This window comes from Pistacia vera, unplaced genomic scaffold (genome assembly GCF_008641045.1).
Source record: "Pistacia vera cultivar Batoury unplaced genomic scaffold, PisVer_v2 Contig312, whole genome shotgun sequence".
Taxonomy (NCBI): Eukaryota; Viridiplantae; Streptophyta; class Magnoliopsida; order Sapindales; family Anacardiaceae; genus Pistacia; species Pistacia vera.
The window spans coordinates 482,303-498,815 of NW_022196127.1; the positions used below are offsets into that span (position 1 = coordinate 482,303).

General features: G+C 35.1%; 1 protein-coding gene across 1 annotated transcript; it reads left to right on the forward strand.

The window, feature by feature from the left end:
* The first annotated feature begins 1,631 nt into the window (after positions 1-1,631).
* Positions 1,632-16,378, forward strand: LOC116136365 (suppressor of RPS4-RLD 1). Its single transcript, XM_031422072.1, has 23 exons — positions 1,632-1,940; positions 2,069-2,178; positions 3,415-4,214; positions 4,328-4,372; positions 4,568-4,669; positions 4,748-4,828; positions 5,210-5,276; positions 5,821-5,921; positions 6,008-6,115; positions 6,434-6,504; positions 6,641-6,697; positions 8,640-8,748; positions 8,859-8,939; positions 11,018-11,104; positions 11,402-11,608; positions 12,446-12,774; positions 13,487-13,573; positions 13,644-13,743; positions 14,399-14,490; positions 14,580-14,618; positions 14,752-14,842; positions 15,675-15,772; positions 15,858-16,378. The coding sequence occupies exons 1-23, from the start codon at positions 1,819-1,821 to the stop codon at positions 16,144-16,146; spliced, it is 3,273 nt and encodes a 1,090-aa protein (XP_031277932.1). The 5' UTR covers positions 1,632-1,818; the 3' UTR covers positions 16,147-16,378.
* Positions 16,379-16,513: the final 135 nt, after the last annotated feature.

Below are 16,513 nucleotides of genomic sequence, written 5' to 3' on the forward strand. Positions count from 1 at the left end.
ATTTTAACAAATATTATAGTTCATTGTCTTGCTTAAAATTAATAGAAGAAAAATGTGGTATTGTATATCTATTACATATCTGACATATTGGCCCTCAAGTTCATGATATGGATTCAGTGGCGACTTTACTCAACTTTCAGTGAGGAGATATTTTTCCAACTGCTTTTCTTGTTAGAAAAGAAAGAGATCATGTAACCTGTAAAATGAGAGAAGATAATATCAACTTTGCAACATATTCCTTTGGTACTCAAAAATTAAAGTGTACATAATTTTGTAATGAGTAACGACGTTTACCCAGCCAAGGTTTGTCGAATTTCCAAATTCCTANACATATCTGACATATTGGCACTCAAGTTCATGATATGGATTCAGTGGCGACTTTACTCAACTTTCAGTGAGGAGATATTTTTCTAACTGCTTTTCTTGTTAGAAAAGAAAGAGATCATGTAACCTGTAAAATGAGAGAAGATAATATCAACTTTGCAACATATTCCTTTGGTACTCAAAAATTAAAGTGTACATAATTTTGTAATGAGTAACGACGTTTACCCAGCCAAGGTTTGTCGAATTTCCAAATTCCTACCCATGGTTTTATAAATTCTAGATTCTCACTTTAAAATTAACAAAAAAAAAAAAAAATTTAATGTAACGGTGAAAAGGTGTTTAGGTTTTTTAATCCAAAAAATAGTAAACCCTAATCTCGCTCACTCCTCCAAATTAATAAAATTTCAAAATAACCCTTCACATCTCAAAATTTTCTCACAACACAACCCTTCCTTTTTGTCTCCAACTTCACCACCACCAACACCATCGCAAACAAAACGTGGCACTAGGTCATGCAAATGACTACGTGAATGGGCGTCAATGCATAGACGAGGTAAGAGCGCACATATCTGATGCTAACTAGGGACAGAGGAAGTGCGACGGAGGTGGGGGTGCATGAAGAGCCCAATCATACGATACAGGTGTGTTGTCGTGCGATGCAGCACACTATCGCACGCCTAGCACAACGAATAGTGCATCCTAGCATGCAAAAGGGCCTCGACATGACGACAGGAAAGGTTGAGTTGTGAGATAGCACGGAGAAGAGGAAAGGAGAAAGAGGAAGAGCAAAGAGAAGATAAGATAAGGAGAGAGAGAGAGAGAGAGAGAGAGAGAGAGAGAAGATCCCGACGGCCAATTTGGCTACCGAGATTTGGCCGTCACGGAGAAAATGAAGGTTAAAGAATAGGGTATTATTAAAATAAAATTGAAAGTAAGATGATTATTTTTTCAATTCTACTAGTTTGGAGATTAAAAAATAATTTATTAATTTATTTATCAAGCATAGTTTGATAATAACACTTGCTATTTTGCGTCAAAACCAAAAAATGACTAACTGTGTTAATTTAAATAGGGGCATTTGGAATTTATGAAACCATGGTCCATGGGTAGGAAATATAAGAAACCAGCCAAGCGAAACATAAGGAGTCAGAAGTAGCTTGGGCCATGCCAGGCCGGGCCGTGACATCTCATCGCAAAAAAAAAATGAAATAGCATAAAACAGTCTAAGGCTTAAGTGTGAAACTCATCCAATCACGTTAAGCCTCTTCTGTTACACGTGTTAAACTTGAGTAAACTCTCTCTAGTCTCTACCATTGTTTCGCTTTTGCTTTTGCTTTCTTTCCCCAAACTTGTTCTTCGTGGTCACATTTTACCTTTTTGTTTTCCCTTTTTACCCCTTCCCTTAATCTAAAATCGTTGAGACCAAACAAACACACACACATTGATAAATCGATCTGTGAAAAAATTGACGAACTCGTTCACGTTGACTAAGCGATGGCCTCAGCTGCCTCCGAGCGAGTCGAGCTAGCCAAGCTCTGCAGCTCACGAAACTGGTCGAAGGCTATCCGGGTTCTTGACTCGCTCCTCGCTCAGGCCTGTGTAGTTCAGGATATCTGGTGTGTACATTCTTTTTTTTTTTTTAACTTAAGTTTCCGATTCCAGCCTTATTGGTCTTATTTTATTCATTAATTCTTTTCGATTGATGTCAATGATGTGAAAAATGTGGATTTTGGTTTCGTTACAGCAATAGAGCGTTTTGTTATAGTCAACTGGAGTTGCATAAGCACGTGATTAAGGACTGTGACAAGGCGCTTCAGCTTGACCCTACTGTTCTTCAAGCTTATATCCTCAAAGGTCTCTTTTAGTCTCTTTGTCTCATCAATTTCGGAGTTTTATGTCGTTTTGACTTGTTTTTATGTCTTTTTATTATTGATTGTGATAATGGAGTTTAATTTAGGAAATTTATTGAACTTATAAACATATAGTTACTTGCGAAATGTATAGTTTGACTTCTGCTAGAAGCAACTGTTAAGACTGTTACATTTGTTTTTCTTTATTCTGATGCAGTTGAATTTAGTTCAATTGCGGCTGTTTTTGAACGATTGTGCATCACGTTTCGATCAAAATACTGCATTAGTTCATGAAATTTAGTTCACTTTTTATGAGTGAAAATTTCATTGGCCTCCCAAGAGGTTTAACTAGAATATGGATAAACACCTCTTGTTTCAAAAAAGTTGTCAGAATTTTTTTTATGAAACAATGATTTTTCCCTTAAAATTGCCAAAGACATCCACTGAAGTTTTATAAAATTTATTGGAAACCTCGCATAGGTCTCTGCTCATTGTCCATATCAGGAGGGCTCACTTGATTCGGCCAAACCCCAAGAGAGTTTAACGAAATCCACCGTTTATTTATGATGGTTTTTCCTCTTCATATTTTATTCTAGATTCCTTAGCACAGTAGTAGCTTATGATTGCATGAATGATGTTATGAACATCTAACTCTAAATTCGAAGTCACTAATTTTCTTGTCCATAATTTTGGTTAGTTATTTGTTCTACAGGGACTGTGTCATATTACATCTGCTACTTATAGGATTTTCATGGTGTTATATAAAGCAGAAAGGGGCATTTACATATTAAAATTTTCTTGGATATAGATAATGTGTCGACCAGTTGGAGAATGATCTGTGTATGTGAGGGTATAAAAGTTCACGGTAACTGCTAATATAGTATTGAAAGCATAAACTTTTTGTCCTTTTATTTTATTTCTGAAATTGGAAATTAAGTCTGATTTCTTGTTACAAAGTTAAACATCAAAAGATAATGTAACAATTATGAAACCAGAAAAATATATTCTCATCTTGCCCAAGAAGATCTGCAGATTCAATCTATGTATGTCATTGCTACTAATGATGCCATTCTGTGCAATTATAGGATATTCTGTTTGTTTGTTTGTCTTTCGTTTTCCAATTGATGCGTCCCAGGAACCAGTTAGATAACGGTTGTTATTATCTATTCAAAACTAAGTAGTATACTTGATAATCTTTCATTGGGGCTTTTACTCTAGTCTATTGTTTTATTTCTTCTAGGGTGTGCATTTTTAGCTCTGGGGAGGAAAGAGGATGCTCTTTCGGTTTGGGAGAAAGGATATGAGCATGCTTTGTGTCAGTCTGCGGATTTGAAGCAATTGCTAGAACTTGAGGAACTTTTGAAAGTTGCAAAACAAGACACAAGTGTTACCCGTGAAAACGATGTGGTAGATTCCAGGCCATCTGTACCAACATCTGGATCAGGGACATATGTCAATGGAAAAACAGGCGAAACACATGAGAATCTGGATAAATCTGAAATTGATGAAAAATGTGAGAACCTGAATAAATCTGATTCGTCTAGTTCAAGCTATCAGCCCAGTGATACACCTGAGATCTGCAGCAAGTCTAGAGATAATACTGACATATGCAATGAAATGAGTGATAAAGCAAGTGGGAGGTTGTCTATGCCTGAACTTGAGTTAGGGCTTCATAGCAATGGCAAATCAATTGAAACTTCTAAGAATCGCAATGGTTTAAATGACGAATCTGAAATAATTTATGTGTCAAGTGATTCTCCTGATGAGTTCGACATATGCAATGGCTTTAGTGACAAAGCCAATGCTAATGAGAAGCTGAATAGCCAAATGAATGGAACTCATGATAAACCAAGATCTGACTCTGAATCGTTTAAAGAATTAAAAACTACAACTATATCGCGTGGTAAATCACCTTTAAGTTGCATCAGCACAAGTGAAACAAGTGATGAAGCCAAGAGAAACAAAAAGTTTAGTGTTACTAGAATTTCGAAAACCAAGTCAATTAGTGTAGATTTCCGACTATCAAGGGGAATAGCACAGGTATTTTTGGTATTTGTTTATGATTTGGTGGTCAAAGACAATTATAATTTGTATTGGGTTAAATGTTTTAATCCAGATAAACCTTCTGATACGACAATCTAGTTTCTTTGCAGGTAAATGAAGGGAAATATGCTTATGCTGTATCAATATTTGACCAGGTAAAATATTGAATCTTATGAGTATTGTTAGTAGTTTCTTTGTCTTGTGGGAATTTGTATTTGTGGTGCATTTTTCTGTTCATTTATACCTTGTTGTTGGAAGGTGAGTGGATTGGAAAGGCTAGGGCTGATCATCAGTATTTTTAGGCCATCATCAAGTTCTATGATAACCTTCTGAAAATATTTTATAAACAGATATTGAAAGAAAACCCTATGTATCCTGAGGCACTAATAGGAAGAGGAACAGCGTACGCGTTCCAACGAGAACTGGAAGCTGCTATTGCTGATTTTACAAAGGTTCTTGAATTGTCAATATATGATTGGTATTTAAAATATACTGGCTTTTCTGATTGGCTTGTGTGATTAATGTTTTAGGCTATTCAATCAAACCCATCAGCTGGTGAGGCATGGAAGCGGAGAGGGCAGGCTCGTGCTGCCTTAGGAGAATCCGTTGAGGTCAGAGTGATGCATACTAATCTTTAAAAATGTTACTGTCTTTGCCATTTTTGGATTGATCTTTTTCTAGAGAATTGTTATTAGGGCAAGATGATAATTTACGTTTGCAAAACTTTTATTAAGGTTTGCTAGATGCTGTGCCTGTTCTTATGCACGGCCCAGTAACTTCAATCTGCAGTTACTGAAAATTTGACCAGAAAGACTTAACCTAACTGGCAAAGAGATGCTCAATAGTATACTTGTTACTTCTGAGACAATAACTGAATCTTTCAAGCTCGTTATTACACAAGACTTCTGATTTATTATGAACTAAATGAAAGTTTGTTGGCTTGCTTTAACCCTTTATAACACAGTTTACTTTTAATTGCCTCCTGATGCCAGGCAATTGAAGACTTGACCAAGGCATTAGAGTTTGAGCCAAATTCAGCAGATATATTGCATGAACGGGGTAACTATTTGAACAAGCTTTTTTACTGCCTTTTATTATTATCCAACTTTGTCATTGTGGCATTACAAACTTTACACACTTCTGTTCCATTTTTTCATCTTCTGTTTTCTCTTTTCGCTTAATTAATTTTGATGAAAAGAGGCTTTTATTTTTGTTTATATTATATTTGGAACATCTGCTACTAATGGTTATCTACTTCTTTGCATTGTAAAATATCTGAAGATTAAAGTCTATACAATATATTGTAATAATTAAAATATCTCTTTAAAGACTAATTGCCTACAAAGAGGAAAATTTAAAAGACTTGTATAACCCGAATGTAAAATGGAACTTAACAATTGGCTCATAAATAAAGCTGAATCTTAAATAAAATTAACAGCTAAAACACAAAAATACACCCACAATCTAGCCTATTAACTAACTCTAACAATAAAATGTGTAAAGTTTCCATGTCATGCTTTGCAGTTACATCGCTCTTTATATGTAATCTAAAACCGTGAGCATTACTCACATACAAGTGATCGGTTGATTGTAATTATTACAGGTATTGTTAATTTTAAGTTTAAGGATTACAGTGCTGCTGTACGAGATCTATCTGAATGTGTGAAGCTTGATATGGATAACAAGTCTGCATATACATATTGGGTGAGTAGTCAACTTCTTAGCCGTTTCTAGAATCCAATTAATTTGTGCTCTTTTAATGCTCATTGGGTGGACATTGACTTCCATAGGGTTTGGCATTATCTATGATTGGTGAATACAAAAAGGCTGAGGAGACACATTTGAAAGCAATCCAACTTGATCGGAATTTTCTTGAGGGATGGGGTCATATGACAACGGTAACCATGAAATAGTCACTCAAATCTTTGTCATTCATATTTTCATTGCATAGTTTGTCACCCTTGATTGTCAGGGACAGGAGACATGGTCTTTACTAGCAATTTCTGACAAGATATATATATTCTTGACAAGAATTTTTGACTGTGAAAGTTCTATATTTAAGCAGTGGTGCACTCTTTTAGCAATGAATCCTATCAATTTTTAAGATCTAACCTATTATCATCTATAGGAAAATGTGCATACTGTTCTTAAAATAACTAGTTTTCTGTGCATAACAGCTTCATCAAATATTGTTATCAATTTATGGTTTCCTGCAGTTTTACCAAGATCTGGCAAATTCAACAAAGGCTTTGGAATGCCTTCAACAAATGTTACAGATTGACGAGAGGTAGCTTTTGTCATTAAACTCTGTGGCCAATTCTATATATAAGTTGTTCACATTGATATTCTGGTGCCTGACTTATTCTCACCTCTGGTACTTTCACATAAATTATACTTGACTGTATTTATGCTTTTTATAATAGGTTTCCAAAAGCATATCATTTGCGTGGGTTATTGCTCCATGGGATGGGACAACACAGGTAAGTTAAATTGGTTGGTTTTCTTGTGAATGGTTTGTTTTTTTTAATCTAACATGGCTATTTCTACCCATGATTGTTTTCATTATCTCTGGACCATATGCTTTGTGTAATACTAAAATAATCTTAGAATATTTAGTAGTAGGTTTACCAAAACAGTTAGGGAAGTATAATATTTGAATGGCATGTATGGGGAGAACATACTGGGAGGGACCTATATAGGGGTTGCATAAGCTGTTTATGTTGATAAGTTCGAAATACAGTTGGTGATGGGAAAAAGGAAAACATATATATTAACTGAAGAAAGAAGTTTTTTTGGTGGACCATATGGCCACTGGAGATCCAAAACGCTCTGGAAAGGTGTATCTGAATCAATATAAAACAAGTTAAACCTCAAAGAATATCATGTACTGTAAACAAAAATAGCTCTGTACCCTTGCATCAAAAACAATCCACTTGATTTAAAAAGCCAACTCTGTACAAATTTTCCTATTTATGCATTCTCACTCATCTGTGAATGCATTTCTTGGATTGATTAGGCTTTTGTAGAATGAACATCGGCAACCATATAGCTAGACCTAGCAAAACGGGTAATATACCTGCGTGTACCCGGGTAGTTTTAGTGGGTACAGGTTAATGTATTTAGGATCCGTGGGAATATTACCTGTACCTGGCCTACCCATTATTTTCACGGGTAAGCTGCGTGATACCTGCGGGTATCTGCACAAAATAAAATAAAAATCAATAAGGGTGAAGTGAAGACTAAAGAAGAAGAAATCAACAATTTCTTTAAATCCCAAACAACAAATCAATAATATCACATTTTCTCCTCTCGTAAACCCACGGATGAACAAATATTTTCTACCAAGAAAGATAAACCCACAAATCAACATTCATACCAACAAAAATAAACCCACAAATCAACAAGAGAAGGCATGGATCAAGCTGTGAAGTGGTTGTCGTTCTCTGGTAGCCTTCCACGGCGCCAACATGCTCACCCTCACCAGTGGTTGCAATGGAGATTATAGATCTATCGTATATTTAGTTTATAAAAGACAAAGGGAAAATGGAAAATGAGACACAAAGAACAAAGGAAAAAAATGGGAGAGGAAAAAACTTAAAGCTCTTTTCAATAGGAGAGAGGGAGAAGAAGAAGACAAAGAAGAATTGGAAGGGTGAAGACTGAAGAAGAAGAAATATGAAAAAGTGGAAAGGGACAAAAGGACGAAGAAGAATTGGAGAGAGGAAGATGAAGAAGACGAACAGGAGAAGAAGAAATATGAAAAAGTGGAGAGGGAGAAAAAGACGAAGAAGAATTGGAGAGAGGGAGAAGAAGAAGAAATATGAAAAAGTGGAGAGAGAAAAAGACGAAGAGGAATTGGAGAGAGAGAGAAGAAGAAGACGAAGATGAAAGAGAAATATGTGGAACTGAAAAATAATAAAGAAAAAACTGGAGAGGAAAAATTTTTAAAAATAAAAGAAATGGGTGACCCGCGGGTCCACCTGTACCTGCATGACCGGGTATGGGTGATGTATTTCCTTACCCGTTCACATTTTTTACCCATTTGACCTGTGCCTATTGTTACCCACCCGTACTCGCCTGGCCCGCCCGTTTGCCAGGTCTACATATAGCTTCTAAAATTTCCTTATTGCACAACTCTCAAGGATCAGCATTTATCTATTCCCAACCTGAAATTGCATAGTAAACATTCTTTTTGCATCTAGACAAATGTCTTTTTTTTTTTTTCTTGTCTAAAATTTTATCAGTGACTGTTTGGAATGCCCAACCGAAACCAAACAATCTGCTCATCATAATTACTTGAGGCTGCAGTGATCAACATTAATTTTTTAACTTTGTAAGATATACTACTTGATGATTTATAAGGATGTTTCCTCATCAGCAATGGGTTTATATATTGTTAGCAACTCAAATTGACCGTTTCAGGAAAGCAGTAAAGGATTTATCCACTGGGTTAAGCATTGAGCCCTCAAACATTGAGTGCTTATACTTGAGAGCTTCTTGTTACCATGCTACTGGACAATATAGAGAGGCGGTAATAAAGAGTTTATCTTTTATAGTTATTATATGTCGATTGCTTAGATAATAAGCACCTATATGTTGCTGTTTTGCATTGAGTTTCTAACTTGGATTTGATGGTTACAGGTCAAGGATTATGATGCTGCATTGGATTTGGAACTAGACTCAATGGAGAAATTTGTGCTTCAATGCCTGGCCTTTTATCAGGTTTGGATCAATATGAAATATTATGATGTCTAATAAATGTGCCTAGGTGTCTTTTTTATTTTTTTGTATTTTCTTTTGGGGTGCGTTTGGTACGGCTTATTCAAGTAGAGCTTATTAGAAAAGAGCTTATAAAAGTAGAGCTTTTATGAAAAAATTGTTAATTGTTTGGTTAGAAAAATGTAAAAGAGCTATGAAGTCTTAAGTTACTAAAAAATACTTCATAATATAAGAAAGGATAAATCAAATTTATGAAATAGGAGGGGGATATATTTGGAATTTCAATACTTTAAATAACCTCAAAAATAGCTTATGGAAGAAGCTCAAAATTTAAGCTTCTTCCATAAGCCATAAAATATTTTAGTTAAAATCCTATAAGCACTTTGATGCAACCAAATAAACTAAAAAATTTCAAAAGTGCATATTGCTTTAAATAATCTCTTTTGACAAGTAGGTAAGCCCAACCAAACAGGCTCTTGGGAAGCCATTGCATACCATTTGGATTTTTCATGCCTTAAGCATGTCATTAGTAGTAGTCTTATAGTAACTCCATTAGTTTAACCTAGAACCTTTTCTTGAACCATAAATTTAAAGTTGTTACTTTGAATATGAGTGTTTCGCTTATACATGGCTTTGTGCATTATTTATCTTCTCTTTGCTTTTTGTTTTGTGCAACTGATGGCTTTGGAGTGGTCTCAACTGCTGTTTGGCAGTTGTAGGTTAGGTATAAGTTACCTTTTGATTTTTTTTAGCTGGACTTAACACGAGTTGACCTTTAAAAGGTAATACTTGGTTTTGTCTTATTCTTATTCATATATAAAGAAACTGGAATGAGATAACCAAGGGGCTGGCTCCATGTCAACCATTGACCAAGGCCTGCACCAGCTCAGAAACCTCTTCCTTCACTCCAATTTGTTCCACTTTGGACTAGAACACATTAGCAGAAAAACATGATGAATGTATTTATATGTTCAGTCTTATGTAATTACATATCAGAAAAGGGTGTAATAATAAATTTTAAAACTCATAGCCATAGACTTTTTATTGTGAACCAAAATTTTTGGATGACTATAAAAGAAAAAGTTGACTAAAATATTGGACAGTGTATCTACTTTGTTGTAAAAAGAGCACATGTTACATGTAGTCCACTGATGCGAGCCATTTGGTATAAAAAAATATTTTAAATCAAAACAATGTTGACAGATTAATTTCATGCATGATGTTTAAAACTTTTAAGTTATTTTTGACACGAAATATGATATATGTGTATAGAGACTGTGCGTGAATGTCAATATTCTTTACTTTGCATGCTTGCGGAATAATGTGGCCAATGAATTTAGGATATTCTAGGCAGTACCCTCTTCCTGTTTTTTGGCTTCAGTAGTAAGGTATATAGCTATGAAGGTTAATAGGAAGGCTAGTCTATTGTGGGACTTTGCTGTTATGGCTATTCTGTGTATTATGGCTGCAAAGGAACATAACTTTTGAAGACATTTGAGAAGAGATTTCAACTTTGTGGGACAAAGAGAATATTTGGCTTCCAAATCCTTGTAATTAAAGGAATTCTCATTCTTCTTTATTCTTCAAAATTGAGAAACTTCAATAGCCTAATCTGGAATAGGCTTTTTTGATTCTTGGAAGAGGTTTTATTTGTTTGACTGGTCAACTGACATTTTCTTCTTTGTATTGTATTTGAAACCCTTTCTGGGTTTTATGACAGCTTATCATTATTTTAGTTGGTGAGCTTATCCTTCATAACTTATCTTCATTTTTCTTACTACAAATTTTCTTTGTGTCGTCTCAAATAAATCTCTTACCCTTTTTGAACTATTGTGACTTCTCTGTTCCATTCTTCTTCCTTTTTCTCATGTTATTATATAATCATGTATGGGGCAATTACTGAATATACTGAATGGAACTTGGACATCGTTTTTGTTTCTCTCTCTGCATGTTTGTATGTGTAAAAAATTCCACATTTGAAGAAATTATTTGTGACGCACCTTGCCCTTTTTTTAAACTACGATTTGATTTAAACTTAATGCTAGCCTTATTTCTAATTATTCCTTTTTCTTCTTTTGCAGAAGGAGATTGCTTTATACACAGCTTCTAAAATCAACAGTGAGTTTTGCTGGTTTGACATTGATGGAGATATTGATCCACTCTTCAAGGTAATATGCTTTTGAGAGTGTAATTGCTTTGATTGGTGATCCCTATCTCATAATCATTTGTGGCTTTGAGTTAAGGCAGAAACCGAGAAGCCGTAGATATGTGTGCCCTAGCATGTGTGTGAGGGACAGGGAGGTTTTGATTTTTCTTATGGCATAAGCGTGCATCAATGTGGGATTTATGATGATTGCAAACAGAAACTCGTTTTATGTCGCAAGTTCTGTAGATTAAAAATGCTTTTAATCATTCTAGTAGTTTAGCTCCTTACCCATGCTGTTCCTTCTGTATGGAATTCTCAGGAATATTGGTGCAAAAGATTGCACCCTAAAAATGTATGTGAAAAGGTTTACAGACAGCCTCCCCTGCGAGATTCCTTGAAAAAGGGTAAGCTTAGGAAACAAGATTTTGCTGTCACAAAGCAGAAGACTGCTCTTCTACTGGCTGCTGATTCAATTGGCAAGAAAATCCAATACGATGTTCCTGGCTTCTTATCCAATAGGCGTCAGGTAATTTATTTTGTGAATCACTATGACAGGAACGTGTTTGTTGTTTAAGGTGCATTATTATTTTCTGTTTCATAGTCTTCTTCACCTCTGCATTTTAAGTATGACATTTGAATATCCCCATTGTATTCTTGTAAAGCATTATCCTCTTTTGAAGACTTAATGTAAAGCCTCTACTTAAATGCATACTCACAAACATAAATTTGTGTGGGTGTGTGTTATTAATAATGTTTCTTTGTTCAATTGTTTGATTAATTGATTCTCATATATTGAGAATTAGTGGCATGGCCTTGTTGATTTAGCTTTCTCGTTTGTTTGTAAGTGCATGTGTTTTTGTTTGGCGAAAGGTACATTCTGAATAAATGAAGAAGAATTACTTTAGGTGTTTATGAATGTCAGTTGTTGTCATTTCATTGGATAGTGGTCAATGCTGAGAATCTAGTCTGAAATTGTAAACTACTGCCGAATATCCTGTACCTTGTGCCATGTGATAATGGGAGTTGTTTCTAATATTGTAAATGGTATAGGTGGTTGTCCACTAACTTATCCGGTTCATTTGTACCCACGTATTTGTTGAAGCAGGGAGGCCTTCATGTTTTCATAAATGGTTTCCTTTTTTGGTTTTCTTTCATTGAGGTCTCATTCTTTAGCTAGGTTATTGACTCAAATCAGGCAATAGACCATATTGCTTAATGCATAATTGTGCTTTTCAAACCCCTCTTACCCACCATGTAAGATGTTCAAATAACAGTATAGGGAGACAGGGGTAGCTATATATATATATATATATAGCAAGCAATATGTAACTATTAATATGTTTCATCTTCTGTTATGTGTCAGCATCGTATGGCAGGATTAGCTGCTATTGAAATTGCTCAGAAGGTTTCGAAAGTTTGGCGCTCTTTGCGAGCTGAACGGAAACATTCTAATAAAAGTTCAACAAAAAATGGAAAGAGAGCCCGGAGGAAAGATAGAATCAATATTGCCAGCCAGAACAGAGGTGGTGCTTGTTGTAGCACAAGCAGCATGTTGGACACATCATCATACGGCATTGCAGAAGAAAGACCATCTGGTCCCACAATGTCATGGCAAGACGTTTATTCAGTGGCCGTCAGATGGAGGCAGATTTCTGAGCCTTGTGACCCTGTTGTGTGGGTTAACAAGTTAAGGTATTCTGTCTTCATGCATTAGTGTTACCTTTGTAGTTTGTTGACATTTTTTAACATCATCATATTGTTTTTGAAATCTACCTGTTATAAAGTTATATTTTGTTAAGCATTTGAATCTTAAAATGTGCTTTGATTCTTAATATTTTTTGTCTCTTGTCATGAAACAAATCATATCCTATCAACTTCATTTTGTCTTCTTAAACAATCATATCCATTCCTGCGGTTTTTGCAGTTCTTGTTTTACTGAATATTTCAGTCAAAATATGTTGAAGTGACTTTTATTTGTCATTTCTAATAAATTTAAGTAAACTCTGTTAGAGTGAAGTCATAAATTATACGATAATGCTTGGCCCATTTGCATACATTATACATTGTACAGTAATGCTTGCTCAGTTTGCATGTTTGATCATAAGAAGTGAGCTAGGTAAAAATATTTTTGCATATTATTGGGTTTGGAATGGTTGTGGAACCCTTGCCCATTTTGCAAATAACCTGAAATTAGTATTGCTATCATAGTGGAATGATGCAGCATCTTTTGTCTAAATTTTAGCTCCTTTTTGGATTGAGCAACAATTGGCAATGTTTGGATGAGTTTCACACCTTTTTTTATTTTTTATTATTGGTAATGATTTCCCAGTTAGAAAATGACTGATTGGCTCATGTCTTTCCTTTTGTTGATTTTATGGTATGATTGGGGGTGTCTTCAATTCAGTGAAGAATTTAATTCTGGATTTGGGTCTCACACACCAATGATCCTCGGTCAAGCAAAAGTTGCGCGCTACTTCTCAAATTATGAAAGGTAAAGTGTAGTTCTATTCCAATCCAGAGCAAGGTTGTTTTTTCTGTACTTATGCCTGTTAATGTTGCAGAACAATAAATGTTGCAAAGACTGTCATGAAGGATAAACAGTATGTGCACAACAAGACAGATGACATTATTGATCTTTCCAAAGATGGGAAATTGCAAGATGTGAGTCCCTTTTAGTCACTTCCGGTATTCTTTCCTTAAATTATTGTTTTCCTTCCTGGAAACTTCCCGTACCCCTTTATAATTGACAAACTGTACACTAATGATTTACTTTCAGCTAAAATGATCAGTCACCATAGCAGGAAGAAGGTTTTGTTATTGCAACTCTTCCTGCTGCATAGAGTGGGAGTACTTAGATAGAAATTCACAATACTAAAAAGGGATAATGTCTTTCTTTTATTGTTCCTGTTTTGTGTGTTAACTATGGTTAACTATTATTTCATGAATAATGTATGATTAAAGGTTTTGTTCCATCTTTGAGTGATCCAATTCCATTGTAATAAAAAGTATAAAGTGGATATGAATTTTGATTATACAAACAAGATTTTGATTTCAATTTTTCTCTTTTCTTTTCTTTTCTAGAGTTTAGCTCTATGCTTTTTTAACAATCACGGCTCCAAGTTTTTTGAAATTTAGTTATTGAAGGATGTCATCACACTGCAAATGCTGCTACATTTGGATTGCACTTGTAGGATAATCTGACTTTGTTGCAACATCAAAAACATATCAGAAATCCATTAAAGTGTGAATTGAATTCAACAATTTTTTTTGTATCAAATGAAGGAACTTGTAAGACTGACTGATTTTAAATAAACAGATTATGCATGCAAAAACCTGTGATGATCTTTATAAAGTTGTTGGGGAGGACTTCTGGCTGGCCACTTGGTGCAACAGTACTGCATTTGAGGGGTAACTTTGCATACAAATTAGAACACAATTTTCTCGGTGTTTTAATCTTCTTCCTTGATCTAGTTTTGGCTTATTCATGCTTGTTTCAGGAAGCAGCTTGAAGGGACAAGGATCACCTTAGTCAAAATGTAATAATCTAATTATTTGTCAACTTGCAGCTATTTGGCTTGTTTCCCCGTTTGATTATTTCTTTGTATTTTCCATTTATTTATGGCATATACCCTTCTTCTGTTATTTGATAATGGTCAAACAATTTTACAGGGGAGAAATAGGATATGACTTTGCAATTCGAACACCTTGTACCCCTTCTAGATGGGATGAGTTTGATGGAGAGATGACCATGGCATGGGAAGTAAGTTATGCAGGACCTCAAACATGAGCTTTGTATCTTTCTTCAGCATATTTCTCTCTGACCACTTTTGAAAATATTTCTTGCTGCTTTAAATAGACATAATTTTGCCACACTCATGACAAACGTGTTCATCATTTAAAGAAGGATAAATTGAAAGGTGCAAGTCCATGTACACGTCTTCTGAAGTTCGTATACCTTCTATGGTGTTATTGCTCTGAGTCTCTGACCACTTTTGACAATATTTCTTGCAAGTGGACTACTGAATACTTAGATGTGATTAGATGTCTAGAGGTGCTTGACCCAATTATTGAGTCATTTGTCACTGGAAGTTCTGCTGAAATTGTATGTTAACCCTACTCTGGTCCATTTCGCTTCCTATCATTCTGTAACTCTTTAATGTTACTGATATAGGGTTCTGGCTCTGACAAGTGACAACTCCTATACCATTTGAAATGATGGATTATTATAGTTTTAACCTATGTGAATTCACCAATCCAAATGAGGTGCCTGATTCTCAAAATTTATTGTTAGAGGAAACTCATTGTGTGTAAGAAATGACTGGTTCATAACAAGGACTTCAAGAATATACCATGGCGTGTATTTGTACTTTTTCTCCCAACTCTACTTAATCTTCAGTGCTTAAGTGGAGTATTTTCACAGACTCTGATAGTGCATCTATAGGAAGTCTGCTGGTCTGTGAACTTCTCAGCCACGAGTAATTATCAGCCTTAGAAAATGCTATAAAGTTTTTTCACTCAGTGCATCAGACGTAGGAACTTTTATTCAGTTAATATGGCTTAGTTTTATTAACTGTGACGCTGTGATGTTGCAGGCTGTATGCAATGCTTATTGTGGTGACAATTATGGGTCTACGGATTTCAGTGTTCTTGAAAATGTGAGAGATGCAATCTTAAGGATGACATATTACTGGTATTACATCGAACACTCAATGAATTGGAAATGGTGTTTATTGATAAGATGTGATTCTTTACACAAAATTATGGATTACTTTCAGGTACAATTTTATGCCACTTTCAAGAGGCTCTGCTGCTGTTGGGTTTGTGGTGTTGCTTGGTTTGTTCCTTGCTGCTAATATGGAATTCTCAGGGCAAATCCCTAAAGGTGTACAGGTGGATTGGGAAGCCATTTTAAACTTTGAACCTAACGCCTTTGTGGATTCTGTCAAGAGTTGGTTGTATCCATCACTTAAGGTTTCAACATCCTGGAAAGATTATCCTGACGTCTCATCAACTTTTGCAACAACTGGATCAGTCGTAGCTGCTCTGAGCTCATATGACGATTGAGCTTGTCGTAACTGAAGAGGTAAGTAAACTGCAGCAGTTGATGGGCCCAGAAAATGAAAAATTGATTGGTAAGAGAATATTTATTGTAGAAGCTTGAATTTATAATGGAAATGATAGCACGTGATTGTATATAATGTGTCTGTATTTCACCATCTAACATGATATATTTTGTTCTCTTTGGAGTGATAAAGTTCATTATGCGCAAATGTAATTTAAATTTTGTTTCCATTTACTATTTGCTGTGAAGAAATGCTTTCGGTACTTAAGTATAGCACCATGTTAAAGTCTTTATTTTCATGTGCCACATCCATGTTGACCTAACAATCAATTCCTTTCTAATTAAAAATTTAAAACTTGAAGCAGATTT